At 35.9% G+C, this 21,448-nt stretch overlaps 1 protein-coding gene across 4 annotated transcripts in view; it reads left to right on the forward strand.

Annotated features, from left to right (window-relative positions):
* Positions 1-8,453: 8,453 nt before the first annotated feature.
* CD200 (CD200 molecule) overlaps positions 8,454-21,448 on the forward strand; it is a 24,686-nt gene continuing 11,691 nt past the window's right edge. The window contains exons 1-3 of one of the 4 annotated variants that reach the window (XM_025051136.1): positions 8,454-8,626; positions 17,828-17,909; positions 20,908-21,228. In XM_025051136.1, coding sequence (XP_024906904.1) covers positions 8,492-8,626; positions 17,828-17,909; positions 20,908-21,228 — 538 coding nt within the window. In that variant the 5' untranslated portion in view covers positions 8,454-8,491. Of the gene's footprint in view, positions 8,714-17,827; positions 17,910-20,907; positions 21,229-21,448 lie in introns of all 4 variants that reach the window. The other 3 variants (XM_006905458.3, XM_015595300.2, XM_025051141.1) reach the window with 3 other exon arrangements.

Consider the following 21,448-nt stretch of genomic DNA (forward strand, 5'->3'; position numbering starts at 1 on the left):
TCATATACCTGTTGACTATTTGTATCTTCTTTGAAAAAAATACCTGTTCAAATCTTTAGACTACTTTTTAGTTGGGTTATTAACATTTTTTTGGTATTGAATTGCAGGAAGTCTTTATATATTTTAGAGATTAACCTCTTATCAGAGATAAGGTTTGCAAATATACTTTTTTCAAAAGTCATGTTATCTTTTATTATTAGCACTGATTAATTTTAAAGCATACCTGAAACATACCCTAAAAAATGTAAATGAATTTTAGAAACTCATTAGGTCAGATGATATGACTATACTTGGAAGAAATAAAGTGCAGAGGCTCAAGACAGTCCCGTCTACTTTGGTACTGAGGCAAAAGCAAGATTCAGATGGAGAACTAACCCTAAGAATGACCAATGTCATTGCTTACCTGGAACTATATGCCAATGTATCTGAGTAATTGTTTCCCATTTCATATCTGGAACAAAGTAAATAGATTACAGTCTTAATGTAAAAATGGGACACTAACAGTTGCATGCATAATGAGCTTTATGACTCTTAAGGACTCTTGAAAATATTTTCTCCCATTCTGTAAGTTGCCCTTCCACTCTGTTGTTCCTTTGTTGTGCAGAAGGTTTTTAGGTTGGTATAGTTTAACTTGTCTGTTTGCTTTTGTTGCCTGTGCTTTGGTGTCACATCCATGAAATCATTGCCAAGGCCACTGTCATAAAGCTCTTCCTCTATGTGCTCTTCTAGGAATTTTAGAGTTCAGGTTATATATTTAAGTCTTTAAAACATTTAGAGTTGATTTTTCCATATGGTGTAAAATACAAGTTAAATTTTATACATTTGCTTGTGGATATCCTGTTTTCTCAATATCATTTGTTGAAGAGACGATGCTTTCCCAACTGTGTGTTCTTGGCACTCTTGTCAAAGATGAGTTGATCATATATGTATGAGTTTATTTCTGAGCTCTCTGTTTTAGTCTATTGGTCCATATGTCTGTCTTTATGCTAGTTCCATACTGTTTTGATTACTGTAGCATTTTACTGTATTTTGAAATCAGGTAGTAAGGTGCATGCCACTTCATTCTTCACTCTTCTTTCTGCATTTGACTATGAATGGTCTTTATGTTTTATAAAAATTGTAAAAATTTTTTTTGTATTCTGTAAAAAAAAAACGCTGTGGGGAGAATAATAGGCATTGCATAAAAACACTTAGCTTTACTCTTTAAGGAGCTAGAAAAAGAAGAAAAAAACTGAGCTCGAAGTGAGCACAAAGGAAGTAACAAAGATTAGAGCCAAAATAAACTAGAAAGTAGAAAAATAATACAAAAAAAACCTCACAAAACTTAGAGTTGCTTTCTTTTGAGAAGATAAAACAAAATTGACAAACCATTAGCTAGACTAAGAAAAAAAAGAGAAGACTCAAATAAATGAAATCAGAAATGAAAGAAGAGACATTACAACTGATGCCACAGAAATAAAAATAATTATGAGACTACTATGAAAAAATTATATGTCAACAAACTTGATAACCTAGAAAAAATTGATAAATTCCTAGAAACATACAACTTATCAAGACTAAATTGTGAAAATGTAGAAAATCTGAACAGATCTACAACGGATCTACAACTAGTATGGAGATTGAAATAGTAATCAAAAACCTTCCAAAAGAAAAGGCCAACACTAGATGGCTTCACTAATGAATTCTATCAGACATTTAAATAAGAATTAATGCCAATGCTTCTCAAATTATTTCAAAAAAATGAAAGAGAGAGAACACTTCCAAATTCATTTTATGAAGCCAACATTACCCTGATACCAAAACCAGATAAAGAGACCATAAAGAAAGAAAACTACTGGCCAATATCCCTAAATCAATATAGATGCAAAAATCCTCAACAAAATATTAGCAAACCAAATCCAACAACATATTAAAAGGGTCATACACCATGACCAAGTGGGATTTATCCCTGGGATGCATGGATGGTTCACATCTGAAAATTAATATAATACACCACATTAACAGAATAAAGCATAAAAATCACAGGATCATCTCAATACACGTAGAAAAAAAACATTTGGAAAAATTCAACACACTTTAATGATACAAAATTCTGAAAAAAAACTAGAAATAGAAGAAAAATATATCATAATTAAGGTAATATATGGAAAACCCATAGCTAACATCACACACAAAAGTGAAAACTGAAAACTTTACTTCTAGGATCAGGAACAAGGCATGGATGCCTGATCTTTTGTTCAACATAGTATTGGCAGTGTTAGCCAGAGCAATTAGACAAGAGAAAGAAATAAACATAGAAATTAATAAAGAAGAAGTAAAATTGTTCCTGTTTTCAGATGACATTATTTTATATATAGAAAACCTTGAAGATGTCACAAAGAAAAACTGTTAGAAAAAATAAATTCAACAAAGTTGCAGGATACAAAATCAACATAGAAAAATTAGTTGTATTTTTATCTGCTAACAATGAACTATCTGAAAATGAAGTTAAGAAAAGCAATTCCATTTACAATAGCACCAAAAGGAATAAAATATTTAGAAATAAACCAAACTAAGAAGGTGAATAATTTGTTACTGAAAAATTATAAAGCATTAATAAAAGAAATTAGAAAAGACACAATAGAATGCTTCTGGTCAAGATGGTTGAGTAGATAAATGCTGTGCTTACCTCCCCTCATGACCACATCAAAATTACAACAAACTATGGAAGAGACATCATTAGGCGTCACTTCAAGTCTAGCTGAACAGAAGTCCTACAACTGGAGATATAAAGAAGAGGCCACTTTGATATTGGTAAAAGGGGCAAAGACATGGAATGAGCTGATCTCACACCCGTGTGTGGCAGTTGAGCATCAGGAGGGATATTTCAGCTGCAGAGGTTCCCCAGGAGGAGCAAGGGGTCCTAGCCTCATACTGGGCTCCCCAGCCCAAGGTTCCAGTGGCTGGAAAAAAAGTCCCTACAACTTCTGGCTGTGAAAACCAGTTGGAGATCATGGATGAGTGAGACTGAGGGTGGCTGGAGTCACAGACATTCTTCTTAAAGGGCCCACACAGGGACTTACCAGCAGACTCACTCACTCTGAGCTCTGGTGCAGGGGCATCAACTTGAAAAGTACCAGGAACATATGGAAAAACTGAGTTGTCTGGCTTCACAGTGAGGGCTGGAGGGGCAGATTTCTTTTAGACAGAATTGCTGGCAGAAGCCATTGTTTCTTTGTTGAGCTGGAGTACCACCTGGGGCTACATCAGAGGACCACACATCCAAAGGGTAAACTGGGAAGGTACCAAAGCCCTGCTAAAGTGAATCCTGCTTTGTAAGGTCAGCCCTCACCAGCCAGATCTCACAATAAATCAGCCTGAGGATCAATCCTTCCTATTGGCATACAAACAGCAACCAAAGCTCAACTACAATAGAAGGACCCACACAACTCATACAAGGGATATATCTGGAGCACTCAGATCAGGTTAGCAGGGAAGACTGCACCTCTGGACCCCACAGGACACCTAATACATAAGGCTATTATACTAAGACCAGGAGACATAGGAGCCCTTCTTAACACAGAGAAACAAACACAGGGAGGCAGCCAAAATGATGAGACAAAGAAACATGTCTCAAGTGTAAAAACAGAACAAAGCTCCAGAAAAAGAACCTAACAGAATGGAGACAAGTCATCTACCAGATACAGAATTTAAATATTGGTTATAAGGTTGCTCAATGAACATAGGGGAAGAGTAGATGAACTCAGTAAGAACTTTAACAAAAAGATAGGAAGCATAAAAGTAGAAATGGAATTATAAAAGAGAACCAGTCAGAAACGAAGACTATAATAACTGAAACGAAGACTACATTAGAGAGAATCAATAGTACATTCGATGAAGCAGAGGATCAAATCAATGATTTAGAAGTTAAGAGAGGGAAGAGAAAAAAAAAAAAAAAAAAAAAACCAAGCAGAACAGCAGCAAGAAAAGAGAATCCAAAATAATGAGGCTAGTTTAAAGGGCCTCTAGGACAACCAACATTGACATCCTAAGGGTACCAGAAGGAGAAGAGTGAGAGCAAAGAATTGAAAATCTATTTGAAGAAATAATGATGGAAAACTTCCCTAACCTGGCAAAGGAAATAGATATACAAGCCCAGGAAGCACACAGAGTCCCAAGCAAGACGAACCCAAAGAAGCCCACACCAAGATACATCCTAATTAAAATGCCAAAGGTTAAACACAAAGAGAGAATCTTAAAAGCAGCAAGAGAAAAGCAGTTAGTTACCTACAAGGGCACTCCCTAATACTGTCAGCTGATTTTGCAACAAAAACTTTGCGGGCTACAAGGGATTGGCACAAAATATTCAAAATGATAAAAAGCAAGGACCTACAACCGAGAATACTCTACCCAGCAAAGCTATCGTTTAGAACTGAAGGACAGGTAATGACTTCCCACACAAGAAAAAGCTAAAAGAGTTTATCAACGCCAATCCAGTATTACAAGGAACGTTAGAGGGACTTCTTTAAAAAATAGAAGGAAAAAAAAAAAGATAAAAAATATGAATAATAAAATGGCAATAACTATATATCTATCAATAATTACTTTAAATGTAAATGGATTAAGTGCTCCAATCAAAAGATATGGTGGCTGAATGGATAGTAAAGTAAGACTCTTGTATATACTGCCTACAAGAGACTCATTTCAGATTGAAAGACATACATAGATTGAAAGTAAAAGGATGGCAAAAGATATTTCATGAAAATGAAAATTTAAAAAAAGAAAAACCAAGAGTAGCAATACTTCTACCAGAGGAAATAGGCTTTAAAATAAAGGCCATAACGAGAGACAAAGAAGAACCCAGTAATCTCATTTATGGATATTTATCAAAACAATCCCAAAACACTACTTTGAGGGGACATGTGAATATACATGTTCATTGCAGCATTATTTGCAATAGCCAAGATATGGAAGCAATCTGGGTGTCCGTCAATAGATAAATGGATATAGAAGTGGTAGTACATATATACAATGGATATTACTCAGCCATAAAAAGAATGAAATCTTGTCATGTGCAACAACATGGATGGACCTAGAGGGTATTATGCTGAATGAAGTCAGACAGAGAAAGACAAATGCCGTATGATTTCACTTACATGTGGAATCTAAAGAAAAAAACAAACAAACAAATGAAACAGAAACAAACTCATAGATACAGAGAACATTTTGATGGTTGCCAGATGGGAGGGTGGTTGTGTGATTGTGGGAAGGTCGGTGAAAAAGGGAAAGATATTAAGAAATACAAATTAGTAGTTACAAAATAGTCATGGGGATGTAAAGTGTAGCAGAAGGAATGTAGTCAATAATATTATAATAACAAGGTATCAGATGGATACTAGATATATCGAGGTGATCACTTTGTAAAATATATAAATGTCTAATCACCATCTTGTACACCTTAAACTAATATATGCCAACTGTAGTTGAAAGATAAAAAATTATTTTATAAAAGACAAGAAAAGACACAATGAATGGAACAACATCCCATGTTCATGGGTTAGATGTCTTAATAATGTCAAAATGTTAACTTAAAAAATTTTAATAACAAATTTATCACTTTCATAATTTTGTTTTTCAAATTGACATAATTGTTCATAATATTCTCTTGTTATCTTTTATTTGTTATATTATTATTGGTCCTCACTTTTCATTTTATATTGTTTCTTTTCATTTTTTATTTTTTTAGTAAATATTACAATGGGGTTTGTTTAATTACTTCTAGAAAAAAAATCTTTTTATGTTATTTAATTTTGTTTTTTTGATTTTTTGCCATTAGTTTTATTATATCCGTATCTCTTATTTCATCAGATTTACTGCTTCTTTTGCTTCACATTGGTATGCTAAATTTGCTCTTAGTGCTCCTTATATTTGTCCAAGAATTTTAAATGTCATTTTGTGCAAAATTTTAAGTTATATGAGCACATTTCTTCTTTTCCAAAGAATTTTTAAAGAAATGTTCATGCTCCATGATGGTAGGGACTTTCTTTCCTTCTTTTGTTTATTCTTCTGTATCTCAAGCCTCTATCTTTCGTTTTTTGTTTTTTTAACCTATTTGTATATGTTGCAATTGCCGATATAATCGGATGTTTTTCCATTTTATGTTTAACGTTCATATTTCATTTTAGTAATATTTTTCTTTTTACTCCTATACTTTCTTTCATTAGGTTAAATATTCTTTTGCAGTTTCAGTCATAATTTATGCTATTCTGATATTTTCCTAACTTACAAAGTACAATACTTATATTTATCTTTATTGTCAATTTTTTAGACATAATACACCTTGGCATAATTCTCACCTACCTTTCATAATCTCATTTCCTATCCCACTTCCCACTTCCATGTATGTTTGAATTATTTAATTATTTACTAAATTATTAAATTATTTTTAATTTTGGGGACCTTCCTTGCTTTTTTTAGACAATTAAAATTTTTGATAAGTTATTTATCCTTTCTGTGTATCTTTCTACACAGCATCCTCCTGGATTTATTTTTCTTTTTTCTAGAATACTTTTTTCTAAAATGTCTTCAAGGATAGTCTTGATGTTATACATTTTCTGAGAATTATATGCGTGACAAAATCTGTTTTTCATCTTATCATTCTATAAAATTTTGCTCATATTATCTATGACAGTCTTTCAGTAGATTTAAAAAATTGAGATCCAGCAAAATAGCCTCTACAAAATATCATCTATACATTAAAAAAAAAAGAATAAAGAAAGATTAAAAATAAAACAATAGTAAAGATATAGCTGGCAAAAATAATATGACAGAATGGCATAGATATGTTTATGAAAAGCCATATATAAGAATGTTTATAGCACCACTATTAAAAATAAACTCCAACTGGAAAATAATGAAATGTCCATTAATATTAGAATAGATGAATAAATGTGGTATACAATACTTACAGAATGGGGTAGTATTGTGAACTTATTTGTGAACTTTATATAAATGACATAGAGTATATCCTCATTTGGGGTAGTATTGTGAACTTGTTTGTGAACTTTATATAAATGACATAGAGTATATCCTCATTTGTAGTTCATCTGTTCTCACAGCAGTGAGAACAGATGAACTACAACTACATGCAATAACATGGAAAAAATTTTTCAAATCTACTGTTGAGTGAAAGAATCTAGATACAAATGAGGATATACTCTATGTCATTTATATAAAGTTCACAAACAGGCAAGCCTAGTCTATGATGTTAAAAGTAGACGAGTGTTCGGAGGATGGTGACAGAAAGGGTAGGCAAAGGGAGTAAGAGAAGCTCTGAAGAGCTAGTAATATTCAGTTTTTTTATCTGCTTCTGGGTAGGTAAGTATGTTTACTCTACAACTCAAGTTGTATAGTTATGATATATGTATTTTCCTCTATAAATGATACATAGAATTTAAAAATTAAAAGTTTTTTTTGAAAGAAAATATACCCATGTAGCAATATTTATAAAAGACAAAGTGGAATTCAAAGTTGTTTCCCCCTCGCCCCCAAACACTAAAAATTAACTCACGGTCTTCCTGCTTACAGCACTGCCTTGTGACTTTTAATGTCACTTTTATTCTTTTTTCCTTTGCGTGTCTGTCTTTACATTTTGAAGCTTTTAGAATTCTCTTTGATTTTCTTAATTTGATCTTCTTAAATATACTATAATATTTCTATAAGTTGGCTTTCTCTTATGTATCCTGTTTGACACCCTATGAGTATATTAGTCCTTTCAATAGGTGCATTTCATATTTCTGATTTTCTGAAAAAATTCAGCCATTTTATTATTTACAGACTTCTACTTACAGCCCTATGGATCCTTAAATAAAAGCCCTGTCCCAGAACCTTGTCAGAGGTGGTAGTAGGAAAATAGAGAAGGCTTCAAGAGGTGAACTTTTCATCGACCTGTTTGTCTTTCTTTTTTTAAGGGCCTTAAACTCTGTTGTAACTTGTTAAAATAAGAAGAATCATTAATACAAATGGAAGGAAATTTCTCGCAGTAAAGAAAGAAACAGTCACATCAGGAAAGGAGAGCTTATTACAGAATTGATTGCTTGATTTTGGATAAAAATAAATGTACATTTGTTTTTTAAAGTGTCTATTGGTTAAATTTAGCTTCAAACCATTTTTTATTTTCATAACTAACATCTGGGGAGACTGAATAACATTTCTAAAAAATCTTTATTTTCTACGTGCCTGTTCAACAGCGAAGATCGCTATTCCTCTAAGCGCTAACGCAGTTTATTCATGACTCCTCACCTCCTCCACCTCCCCATTTCTTGTCTCTTTTTGTCTTTATAATATGAAAGTTGAAAAAAAGCCTGTGTTTTTTCACTTACTCAGTTCCTCCAATCGCCCCCTCTGAACAATACAAAATATTCCCATGACAGGAGAGGATGATTGATTAAGACTGGGATTTAAAAGCGCTGCTCAATCGGAAATCACCTGCGTGGTTTTTGTGCCGACGTAAATGGGTGTATTAACTAGACCTCAAGAGGGCAGAGGCGTGAGGCGCTGCGGACTGCAAGAGGAGAGAGAGGGAGCTGAGCCTCAGTCCTCGTTGCTGGTGACCGGGTCCAGCCGGAATCACTCCTTAGAGCTCAAGGTGCGCAGTCTGGTCCGGCGTGAGATCCCCTGTGCTTTCCAGGTGAAGCTGGCCACCCCGCAGCCAGGAGCGAGGATGGAAAAGCGGGTGAGCGGGGCCAGGCTTGGGAAGGAGGGCGCAGGCTGGGCGCGCGCGTGGCTAGGGGCGGCGGCGGGCTGAGTGCGCCATGCCGTGGCTCACCCCAGTCTGGTCTGGAGCTGGGTTTTCTGCAAGGGCTTCTCTCAGCGTTTAAGAAGCGGATTTTGCCTTCCGAAGGGTGGTTTCCAGGCAGTTCATGGCGGCCCTGTTCTGTCCCCCTCTGCCCTGGAAAAAGGATGCTGCTAGGCGGGGGCTACGAAGATGCTTCTCCTGAGATCATTGTCATCCTCGGAGAGGAACTGGATGGGGGGGTCCTCTTGGCAGGCTGGCGGACAGGCCCACTGACTCTGGCTGAAAGGCTGGGAAAAGACATTCTATTTTTAAATGCCCCAAGAAAGAAAGAGGATAGCGGGTGCTGTTTTGGCTTCCTGTTGACACCAACAGCTGGAGTGGGGCTACAAAATTAAGAATTCACTCGCCCCAGGAGATCGCTCCCTCCTTGATGCTCTGGATCCTTCCTCCATCCTCCATCCTGGGCCTTTGCTTGGGAAGTCATAAAGGATCAGATAAATCGGGGTTAAAACTCAGGGTATTTAAGAGAGATATTTTGTTTATTCAGGATCTATTTACATGACAAAATAAAAGAGAATTTTTCATTTACATTGGTATAATTAATAAAATAACAAATATTTAGTAAAATAATAATGCATAATTAATAAAATAATAACAATAATAAAACAATAAAAAATTGAAATCCAAATACAAGTAATGCCTCAAGGTAATTTTTTTTCATACATAGTTCATTGGTAATGCCACAAAGCCAGTTACTTTGATATCTTTCTTAACAAAGGAGAATGGTGACCATTGAGCTAATGTGTCCTGGATACCAGATGCTCTTAATCTTCACAGCTATCCTTCAAAAGAGGAATTATTACCTGATTTTACAAATGAAGAAACAGGTAGAGAGGTTAATTTTTTTCACATCCATGTGAGTACAAGTGGTGGGATTAGGGTTTGGACCTATAAAATTTCAGGGGAAGAGGTATATATAGGGGCAGTGTAGCTACCGAATGAGCAACTATCAGTTAAGGCCTCCGTGAGGGCAGTTATCAGCCTGGCCCTCTTGGCAAAAGATAGAAGCGGACTTTTCCATTTGTATTATTGTACTGTCTGTATGATTTGATTAATGAATTTTTTTAGCTATCTAACATATATTAGCATTTATTATTTCTTAGGCACTGTATTAAGTGCCTTAAATCCGTGAATCTCAGAGTAACCTAATGAGATACCAACATTTATTTAGTGGTTATTTGTTTCAGTCACTATTCTAAGAGCTTTACATATACTACCTCATTTAGTCGTTTTAAGATGTCAATACTATTATTTTTCATCCATCTTAGAAGCATTTGTCCTAGCCGACACATCTATTATTTCTGCTAGCCCAACTCAAGTCAGCCAGAGCAAATATGTATATATTTAATAGCAAAGCTTTTCTTCAATTTCTTTTTGCCTCAGTCACTGTCTTTGTTTCTTAAACATTGCTGGCTCCCACTTCACACATCTTGTGTTTTGGTGTGTGTCTGCTTTTTCTCTGGTCTTAAAACAGATTTTCACTATGAGAGCCAATCCATTTTGCATTTCTCATTATAGCCTTTGCTAAAACTTGGACTTCCACTTGAGAGAGAGGCATGATGGTTTAAAAAAATGATGGTGGAAAATTAAAATGCCAAATAAGATTTTTTAGTTCTAAAAGTCAGTTTTAAAATAGCAAAAGCCTAAGTTTTTGAGTGTCCTGAAAAGGAGGCCCTATACTCATCCCGCCCCCAGGAGTGGGAAGTTCAGGAGGATGGTAAATAGAATTTACACATAGGTGTTAAAATCCAAGAACAGAAAGCATTTGTATCTTGCTCCCTTGGGGTGGGGTTGACTGTGATAACAGGCTAGCCTACCCATCATTGCAAGATAACAGTGAAACAGATATATGAGAGTCTAGGCAGAAAGCCTTGTGGAATTTCACTTTGCCTAGCACAGGGAGAATCCAGGAGCATGGGATCTGGAGAATGAGAGATAACATCTGTAAGCACAAGATAACTTGACGGGAACACAGCAGCCTTAGTTTGGAATGCCAGCATAGATAGATGTTTGTAACCATGGATCAGTAGCCCTGTCCCACGGCTTGGCATTATGTAAACCCCCAGGAATGTAGATGCAATGCCAGAGATTGGGACAATCGTATAGTGTTGGGGTAGCAGGGCGCTGAACTGACAGATAATGCGGCATTGACTGAAACTGTCTCTAACTCTAGCTGGAAGGCAACATGAAATAAAAATGAAGTTCAGTTAAAAAAAAATAGAGAGAAATGCACATTTCTTACATATTTGTATTATAGAAAAATCTAGAAATAGAGAAAAATATAGGGAAAAGTTACATTCTTGCTCGTACCCCTTATAATGAACACACATGTGTAGACCAAGTGAATAGGTCTATGGGGCTGGACAGAGAAATTAATCTGTCTCCATTCTACCCTCTCATTTTATAGCAAAATGATACTAAGAATAACATTCCCTTAAATACCAACATGATTTGTAAAAAGACCAAAGATTTCTGCCAATGATACATGAAAACAAAGCAATGAAGAAAAAATAATAATAAAGCCATTACTGGTTTTTGTTTTTTAGATCATTCAATACTGTCATCATTCATTTATTTTTTTCAATTTTCACATTTTTTAAATTTCATATTAGTTTTAGGTATACAGTACAGTGGTTGGACATTTATATAATTTATGAAGTGAATCCCTTGATTAGTCAAGTCCCACCTGGCACTATACATAGTTCTTACAATATTGTTGACTATATTCTCTATGCTGTACTCTACATCCCCACGACTGTTCTGTAGCTACTAATTTATCTTTATCTCTTCACTTTTTTCACCCAGCCTCCCAATCCCCCTCCCCTCTGGCAGTTTGTTCTCTATAGCTGTGAGTCTGTTTTTGTTTAGTTTGTTCATTTCTTTTGTTCCTTAGATTCTGCATGTAAGTCAAATAACGTGATATTTATCTTTCTCTGTCTGACTTATTTCATTCAGCATAATACCCTCTAGGTTCATCCGTATCATTGCAAATGATAAGATTTCACTTTTTATGGCTATTTGTTGAAGAGACTGTCTATTTTTGCCTCCTTTGTCATAGATTAAATAACCATATAGGCGTGGATTTTTTTCTGGGCCCTTTTCTCTGTTCTATTGATCTATTTATCTGTTTTTATGCCAGTACCATGCTGTTTTGATTACTACAACATTGTAGTATAGTTTTATATCAGGTGATACCTCCAACTTTGTTCTTCTTTCACGAGATTGCTGTGGCTATTCAGGGTCTTTATAATTCCATATCAAATTTAGGATTATTTACTCTAGCTCTCTGAAAAAGGCCATTGGTATTTTGATAGAGATTGCACTGACTTTATAGATTGCTTTGGGTAGTATGGCCATATTAATGATGTTGATTCTTCCTACCTATGAGCATGGTGCATGCTTCCATTTATTTGTATCTCCTTCATTTTCTTTTTTCAATGACTTAACAATTTTCCAAGAACAGGTTTTTTGCCTCCCTGGTTAAATTGATTCTTAGGTATTTTATTGTTTCTGATGCAATTGTAAGAGGAATTTTTTCTTAATTTATCTTTCTGATAGTTCATCGTTGGTGTATAAAAATACAACTGACTTTTGAAAATTAATTTTGTATCCTGCTACTTTACCAAATTCATTGATAGGTTCTAACAGTTTTTTGGTGAAATCTATATATTTGCAGATGCCTATATATAGAATCATGGCATCTGCAAATAATGACAGTTTTACTTCTTTTCCAATTCAGATGCCTTTTATTTCTCTTTCTTATATGATTGCTGTAGCACAGACTTCTAAAACTATGTTGAATAGAAGTGGTGAAAATGGACATCCTTGTCTGGTTCTTGATCTTATGGAACATGCTTTTAGCTTTTCCCTGTTGAGTGTGATGTTACTTATAGGGTTGTCTTATATGGCCTATATTATGTTGAAGTGTGTTCCTTCTATGCCCACTTTGCTGACAGTTTTTACCATGGATGCTGGATTTTGTCAAATGCAATTTCTGCATCTATTTTTATGATCATGTGATTTTTATCTTTCAATTTGTTTATGTGGTGTATTACATTAATTGATTTGTTGATGGTAAACCAACCTTGCATCCCAGAAATAAATCCCACTTGATCATGGTGTATGATATTTTAATGCATTGCTGAATTTGATTTGCTAATGTTTTGTTGAGGATTTTTGCATCAATGTTCATAGGGATATAGGCCTATAATTTTCTTCTTTTGCAGTGTCTTTGGTCTTGGAATCAAGATAATGGTGGCTTCATAAAAATAGTTTGGGAGCCTTCCTTCTTCTTGAATTTTTTGAAAAAATTTGAGAAGAATAAGTGTTAATTCTTCTTTAAATGGTAAAATTCACTTATGAAGCCATCTAGACCAGGACTTTTGCTTTTTGGAAGTTATTTGATTACTGATCTGATTTTGATCGTGGTAATGGGTGGGTTCAGATTTTCTGTTTCTTCTTGACTCAGTCTTGGGGATTGTATGTTTCTAGGAATGTAGCCATTTCTTCCACATTGTCCAATTTGTTGGCATATAATTGCTCATAAGATTTTCTTATAATCCTTTGTGTTTCTGTGTAGTCTATTGTTACTTTCCTCTTTCATTTCTGATTTTATTTATTTGGGTCTTCTCTCTTTTTTTCTTAATGAATGTAGTTAGTTTATTAATTTTGCTTTTGCTTTTCAACGAACCAGCTCTTGGTTTAGTTGATCTTTTGTATTGTTTTCCTAGACTCTATTTCATTTATTTCCACTCTGATCTTTATTATTTCCTTCCTTCTACTCACTTTGGGCTTTGTTTGCTGTTCTTTTTCTAGTTCTTTTAAATGTAGGGTTAAATTGTTTATTTGAGATTTTTCTTGTTTCTTGATGTAGGCCTACATTGCTATGAATTTCCCTCTCAGGACTGTTTTCACTGTGTCCCATAGATTTTGAGTCATTGTGTTTCCATTTTTATTTGTCTCTTATTTTATCTTTTGATTTCTTCCTTGATCTCATTGTTAACCCATTCATTGCTTAGTAGCATGTTATTTAGCCTCCATGTGTTTGTGTATTTTCCATTTTTTTTCTTGTAGTTGATTTTTAGTTTCATACCATTGTGGTTGAAGAAGATGATATGATTTCAGCCTTCTTAAATTTATTGAGACTTTTTATGGCTTATTATGTGGTCTACCCTGGAAAATGTTCCATGTGCACTTGAGAAGAAATGTATATTCTGCTACTTTGAGATGAAACACTCTAAAAATATCAATTAAATCTGTATGGTGTAGTGTGCCATTTAAGGCTGCTATTTCCTTGTTGATTTTCTGTCTGGAAGATCTGTCCATTGGTGTCAATGTGGTATTAAAGTCTCCTACTATGTGTATATTACTGTCAATTTCTTCCTTTATGTAGGTCAAAAATTACTCTATATATGTAGGTGCTCTTATATATATGAATGCATATATATGCATATATGTGCATAAATGTTTACAAGGGTTATGTCCTCTTGTTGTAGCGATCCCTTTATCATTATGTAATGTCCTTCTTAGTCTCTTATTATAGCCTTTGTTTTAAAGTCTATTTTGTCTGATGTAAGTATTGCTACCCCACCTTTTTTATTTCACTTACATTTGCATGAAATATTTTTTTCCATCCCTTTACTTTTTAGTCTGTGTCATTTGATCTGAAGTGGGTCTCCTGCAGACAGCATATGCATGGGTATTGTTTTCTTATCCATTCAACTACACTGTTTCTTTTGATTGGAACATTTAATTCATTTACATTAAAAGTGGTTATCAATAGGTACAAAGTTATTGACATTTTATTATTCATACTTATATTTGTTCCCCCTTTCTTCTTTTTACAGAAGTCTCCTTAACATTTTTGTAATACCAGCCTTGTTGGTGATGAATATTTTTAGATTTTTTCCATCTGGAAAGCTCTTTATCTCACATTCCATTTCAATTGAGAGCCTTTCAGGGTAGATGAGTCTTGGTTTTAGGTTCTTTTTTTCATCACTTTGAATATTTCTTAACGATCCTTTTTGGCCTGAAAAGTTTCTGTTGAAAAATCAGCTGACATTCTTATGGAAGTACCCTTGTAAGTAACTTGCTACTTTTTTTTTGGTGCTTTTAAGATTGTCTCTTTGTCTTTAACCTCTGGCATTTAATTAGGATATGTCTTAGTGTGGATCTGTTTGGATTCTCATTGTTTGGGACTCTTTTGTGCTTCATGGACTTGTATATCTATCTCCTTTCCCAAGTTAGGGAAGTTTTCTGTCACCCTTTCTTCAAATAGGTTCTCAATCCCTGGCTCTCTCTTCCTTCTGGTACCCCTATAATGATGAGAGACCTCTTAAACTAGCTTCATTGTTTTTGGATTTGTTTTTCTTGTTGCTATTCTGATGGAGTGTTTTCTGCTATCTTGTCTTCCAACTTGCTGATTCAATCCTCTGCTTCATCTAATCTACTGTTTATTCCTTCCAGTGTATTCTTCATTTCAGTTATTATATCCTTCATTTCTGACTGGGTCTTTTTTATGGTTTCTATGTCCTTTTTTTATGCTTACTATCTCTCTACTGAAGTCCTCACTGAGATCATATATTCTCCCCCTAAGTTCATTGAGCATTCTCATAACCAGTGTTTTGAATTCTGTATCTGATAAGTTGCTTGCCTTTATTTTATTTAGTTTTTTTTTTTTTTCCTGGAGTTTTCTTCTGTTGTTTAATTTACAGGATGTTTCTTTGTTTTTTCATTTTAGTCACCTTTGTGTTTGTTTCTATGTATTAGGGAGATTTGCTGCATGGTCTTTAGTACTAGGTGTCCTGTGTGGCCCAATTGCAGTCTCCCTGATCACCTATGCCAGGGGGCTCTGGGCATGTTTCTTGCATGGGTTGTGTGTGTTCTCTTGTTGTAGCTAAGCCTAGATTGCTATTACCATGTCAGTTGATGGGACTGACTCTTGGTCTGAGTGGCTATGAGGATTTGCCACAAGGTAGGAGCTGCTGTGTAGGATCTGTCTCCTTGGAGTGGACATTCATCCCAGCAGGCTTGTGTACCTGTTGAGACCACTCTTTGGGTATGCTGTTTATGGGGCTAGTCCGCTGGTGCTCTGTGTGCTGTGATGCCATCCTCCAGGTATGTTGGTTCTGTGGTACCTTGGGAGGGGGTTCCTGTATGGGCCAAGGTCAGCCACTGCCTTTGATTGCTCAAGGATACCTGATAGGAGCTACAAAGTGCTATAATGACGGTTGCTTCCTATGCTGGATCTGGAGGCAAGTGGAAGAGACCACGCTGCAAGCTGAGGTTGGTTACCCCACCCCCAGTACTGGGCTTGGAGTGGCTTAGCAAAAAGAGTAGTACGCCTCAAGGCCTGAGGCTGCCTACCAGCTTCCCATCAGGCTCCACAGCTGAAAGAGCCTTTGGATGATACATGAGTTAGGTAGGTTGGGGACCCAGGGAGTTACCAGGGTAAAGCAAGCCAATTTTACTCAGCCAGTGGAGATTCAGGTTTTGTTGTCAGTCCTAAACATGTAGCCTCTCATAAAAGTCTTCAATCGCCACAAGGTCAGCTGCTGCCTGCCTTGAGTCCTCAGACACCCAAAATCTGTTCAAGAAATACTGTAGCTTGGGGATGGGGCTGGTGGCCCACCATTAAAAGTCTCTCCTGGGATGCACAAGCCACACACAGGCCACACAAGCAAGTTGAAGGCTGCTGTCAAATTCTCAGCCTAGGGAAAGCACAGGGTGGGGCTGGCTGCCTGGGAATGGGCTTGCCAGGGGCAATTTGTGGGTTGAGTGGGGCAGGGTCTCAGGGGAACACGAGGTACAGCTGGCCAATCTCACTGGGCCAATGCAGATTCAGAATTGATCATGCGGAGGGGAGGGTTCAACATAGGCAAGATGGCGCCAGTCTGTAGAGTGTACAGGAGGGAGCCCCGACAAAAGAACAATGGACAATGGTGGCTGTACCTCTGGCCCTTGCCCCGATGCTACACAACTCTGCTTTTCCTGTATGTCTCTTGTGCCCCCCAAGCTGCTGACCCTCCACCAGAGCCCAGGGTGAGTGTCTGCAAGTGAGTGAGTGTGTGAGCAGACCCTTTACAGGAGACATCTGAGATTTCAGGTTTCTTCTGTCTCACCCAGATGGCCAGAATCCTCACTGATTTTTACAGTCGGATTTTGTGGGAACTCCTCTTCCGGGGACTGGAAACTTCAGGCTGAGGAACTCCTGTGTGTGGCTAGGGCTCCTACTCCTTCATGGGGGCTTCTGCAGCCATGCTCTCCTTCTTGGTGCTCAATTGCCATATGTGGGTTTGGGGCCAGCTTGTTTCACATTTCTTCCCCTCCTAGTAGTCTTGATGTGGCTTTTTGTTTATATGCTGGACTTCAGGTGGTTCTCCAAGTTGATTGTTTTATAATTTGGTTGTAATTATAATGCAGTAGTAGGAGGAGGTGAACCCCACTTTTACCTAGCTTATCATCTTGACTTTACTCCCCATTACTGGTTTTTAAAAGGTAAAATTTATATAAAATTTTCAGAATTTGCAGGAAAATCTACCTCAGCAAACTACAGAAGCAGTCACTTGTTTCTAAGTGGTTATCCCTAAGTTACATTTTTTAGTTTTAACAGATATGGATTATTTTGGAAGTAGGTGCTCTCTAACATTTGTAGTCTCTGTATTTTCTATGTGTATTTATAGTAGTTTGTTTTCCCCAGAGATCCAATGTCTTTGAGATTTTGCTCTTTACCATGTGGCTTTAGGAGCAAGATCTCATATTGCTAGGATGCCATAATGAAGGAGCCACATTGCTGCTTTTCTTTTCCCATATCCTGAGCAGACCCTGTTATTTCTTCTGTTTATAGTTTATGATTCTGCTTCCACAAAACCAAAGTTCTCTGGTGGTTAATACTTTAGCTGCAACATTCCCTGAGTTAGCGATGAGATTGAAGCTTCCTTAGTTTTGTCCACATCCAAATGCCCATTTTTGTACTGTGCTCTCTATCTTCAGGTGTTCGGGAGGTTCTTCTGTCATTTGTCTACCTACAGACTGATTTGGTTCTTGGCTGCAGTGACGCTATGCAGGGCGCAAGGTAAACATACTCAATTCCCCTGCTTGGAGTCCAGGAAATACGATTTCTGGAGTGGAGAGATTTGTTGTTTGTGCTGTGCTGGTTCATTTGTCTGCATGAATTGTTTAAACATGTAATTCTCTTGGAAGAGTAAGAGTGGTTCTTTCTGCTTCCCACAGTTTTGTTTTCAAAGTGGAAGAAGACTTTGCTATTTAGGCACTGTTTCTATAGATAAAACTAGACATGAAAAAAATTCTAATTCAGATATATTTTACCTATAGAATTGAATAAATTTTAAAATAATAATTACCTATGTTTATAAAGACATGGAAATGCTTGAGGGAGTATAGATGAATACGACCCTTTGGAAGGTAATCTGGTGTGCCCCTCTTTTACAGAAAAATCTAGAAATTAATGAAATATAGAGGTTACAAAGGTTCACATGGTCTACTATATAAAACTTATGCCTGTGCTGTCCACTTATCTGCTGAATTACCTAGTTGTGCCAGACCTTCCTCCTCTGTTTCAGTAGAGGCCAACCCTCTCTTACTGCTGGCTTTTCATCACCTTCCATATGACTTTGTGATATATCAGCCATCACAGGTGAACGAAGAACAGGTTTTATACCATCTGCAACACAGGATTTAACAATTGACTGGGGGAATCTGAATAGAATTCTATATAAGCATTCTATATAAGTAAAAAATTGTAAGCGTTCCACTAAATTATTTCTTCCATAGTCAAAGAGAAAAATCACCCAAGAAGTACAACTGTAGCTTTGATTCCTTTTCTATTCTCCATTCTAAAAGCAGAAATTTCTCCAAATCTCTTCTTTGCAAAATCTCAACAAACTCCAATCCCAACAACAGGTATTGCTCCCAGAACGTTTCATATCTACCAAGAGTAAAACTGGACTCATGCAACACTCAGAGATTCCAAACTGTATTTGTTGCTATGTTCAACTTTTCATGCCTGATATTGGGGGATTATTGAGAGAATATTGCTTGTTTGTGCTTTTATTTTTTTAAATTACACTAGCCAATATTTAATCTATATTATTAGTCTTAAAAAACAGACTAATCTATTGGTGTTTTTCATTAAGTCTACATTTTGTGTACTATTTCATTAGTTTGTGCTTTTATCTTTATTAATTCACTCCTTTTATCTACTTATTTACTTTTTGGTGGGGGTAGGATGTTTGGATTTGTGTATGTATTCATTTTTCAATCTCTCTCGTTTCCTAATAAATGAAATTGGGATTAAATATTTCCCTCTAAGAACTGCTTTATCAGTTTCTGCAGATTTTAATATATTCTCAGTGTCATTCACGGTAATTTATAATTCTTGCTGTGATTTCTTCTGTAATTACAGGGTTAAAAGAACATATGAATTTCTAATCTTATTGCATTGTGCACAGTGTTCAAAGTCATACGGTAGCACCATTTTTTTGTATCTTATTTTAAGCTTAATTTGGGGGAATATTCCATATGTTTTTGAAAAAATTGTATGTTCTCTTTTGGATAAAAGGTTATACATGCATATATATGTGATTTATGTATAAATATTTGTTTTTCAGATCTTCTATATTCTTATATTTGACTTTTCTGCTATACTTATTTTTAAATATATGCAAGTAAATATTCTCAGAGAACTGTGGAAATGCTCCCGTTATGATTGTGGATTTATAAATTTTTCTTTCTAGTTCTAGTAGCTTTTTATGTATTTCTGAGTTATATTTTTAGGTACATTGAGGTTCACGATTAATATATATCAATTTAGATTTTTCCTATTATTATTTTGAAAAATATGTTTTTGTCCCTTGCAGTGTTTTTTTTTCCTTCCATTCTCCCTTTTCTCTTCTTTTAAAAGTCTTATAGGACTGATGCTGAAACATTTCAGGTCTTTGAATTTTTCTTGAATCCCTTCCATATCTTTATTCCTATGTGCTACATTCTGGAAGAATTCAATGACCTGTTCTTCCTGCTTACTAATTTATTCCTCAGTGATATCCATTCTGAGAAGTCAGTCAATCTATTACGATTTTATATTTTTCATTATTTACATCTCTAATTTCTACTATTTATAATGCTGACTTCTTTTTATACTTTAAGATATCACATTTATTTCTGTCCAGATATTTATCGATTTATGATATCTTTCTTCATTTGGTATGAATTCTTAAATTTGTAAAGTTTACTATTCCTCCTTCAATGTGTTAGCTTTCTCAAATGTTTGGGTATTTGTAATTATATTGAGATTTCTCGTTGAATAATCTATTGTGTCAATATGAGTAGCCAGCATTAGAGGTGGAAAAAATTATTGCCATGCCTTATATTCTGCACTGCATTCCATAAAAATGGGGGAATGTGTAGATTGTCATTTAGTTGTCAAAGCTCTCTGCTACCATCAGTCTCCTGGAGCATTGTCCTGTATATCTCTTTGCCTTATGTTGCTATATGCATTGTTGCTTCCTGGAAGTGGATACCATTTTGCTGCCCCTTCCTTTGTAGAGTGTGTGTGTGTGTGTGTGTGTGTGTGTGTGTGTGTGTGAGAGAGGGGGGGGAAGAGAGAAAAAGAAATGTATAGGGCCGTTACATATTTATCACTTTAACTATTCATTATGCCTATTGTCTATTGGCCCTTTCCTGCCCCTGGCTTCTACCCCTCTTGGCATAAACACATTTGGCAATGCTTCTATCTTCTCTGGCAATTTCAACTTTTAACCTCATTCCACCTACTTTCCAGCTTACAGAGAGATCCTTCACACAGTTTCTTCTCACTGAGAATTTGCCTTCCTGTTTTCTACTCTTTTATTCTTAAAGATGAAAAAAAACATGTTTGAACTTATATTTACCTAGCAACATCAGGAGAGTAGGTGAATGTTTTCTTTTTTGTATTTTTCTCTTATCTTTTCTATATTTGACTTTGAACACACATTATTTTTAATAAAAAAAAAACAAGTATTTGTATATATATTAAATTTAAAATAAAAATGTTTTTTATGATTCCATGATGAAAGTGGTGACCCAAGATGAAAGAGAGCTGCTGAACACACCTGCTTCCTTACGATGCTCTCTGGAAACTTCCCATGAAGTCTTGATTGTGACGTGGCAGAAAATCAAAGCCGTAAGCCCAGAAAACATGGCTACCTTCAGCAAGAACCATGGTGTTGTGGTCCAGACTGCCTATAAGGATAAGATAAACATCACTGAGCTGGGACTCCAGAGCTCAACCATTACCTTCTGGAATACTACCTTGGATGATGAGGGGTGTTACAAGTGCCTCTTCAATACTTTTGGTTCCGGGAAAATCTCAGGAATAGCCTGCCTCACCCTCTTTGGTAAGAATCTGAGAATACATTGTCTCTGACTAGAAATGTTATTTCCAAGAATGTTTGGAACATAGTAGTAGTACCTAGTTTTTCAGGAGCCTAACCCCAGAAAGATTTGTGAGAAGACACTTGGCTTTTCATGTCTACTATAACTGTGGTTATGGTTATTGGAAAGTTCATGAGGTCAGTATGAGTCTGTCTGGATTTATCTTTTCTCTGTGGAATCCTG

The sequence above is a fragment of the Pteropus alecto genome, unplaced genomic scaffold, assembly GCF_000325575.1.
Source record: "Pteropus alecto unplaced genomic scaffold, ASM32557v1 scaffold270, whole genome shotgun sequence".
NCBI lineage: Eukaryota > Metazoa > Chordata > Mammalia > Chiroptera > Pteropodidae > Pteropus > Pteropus alecto.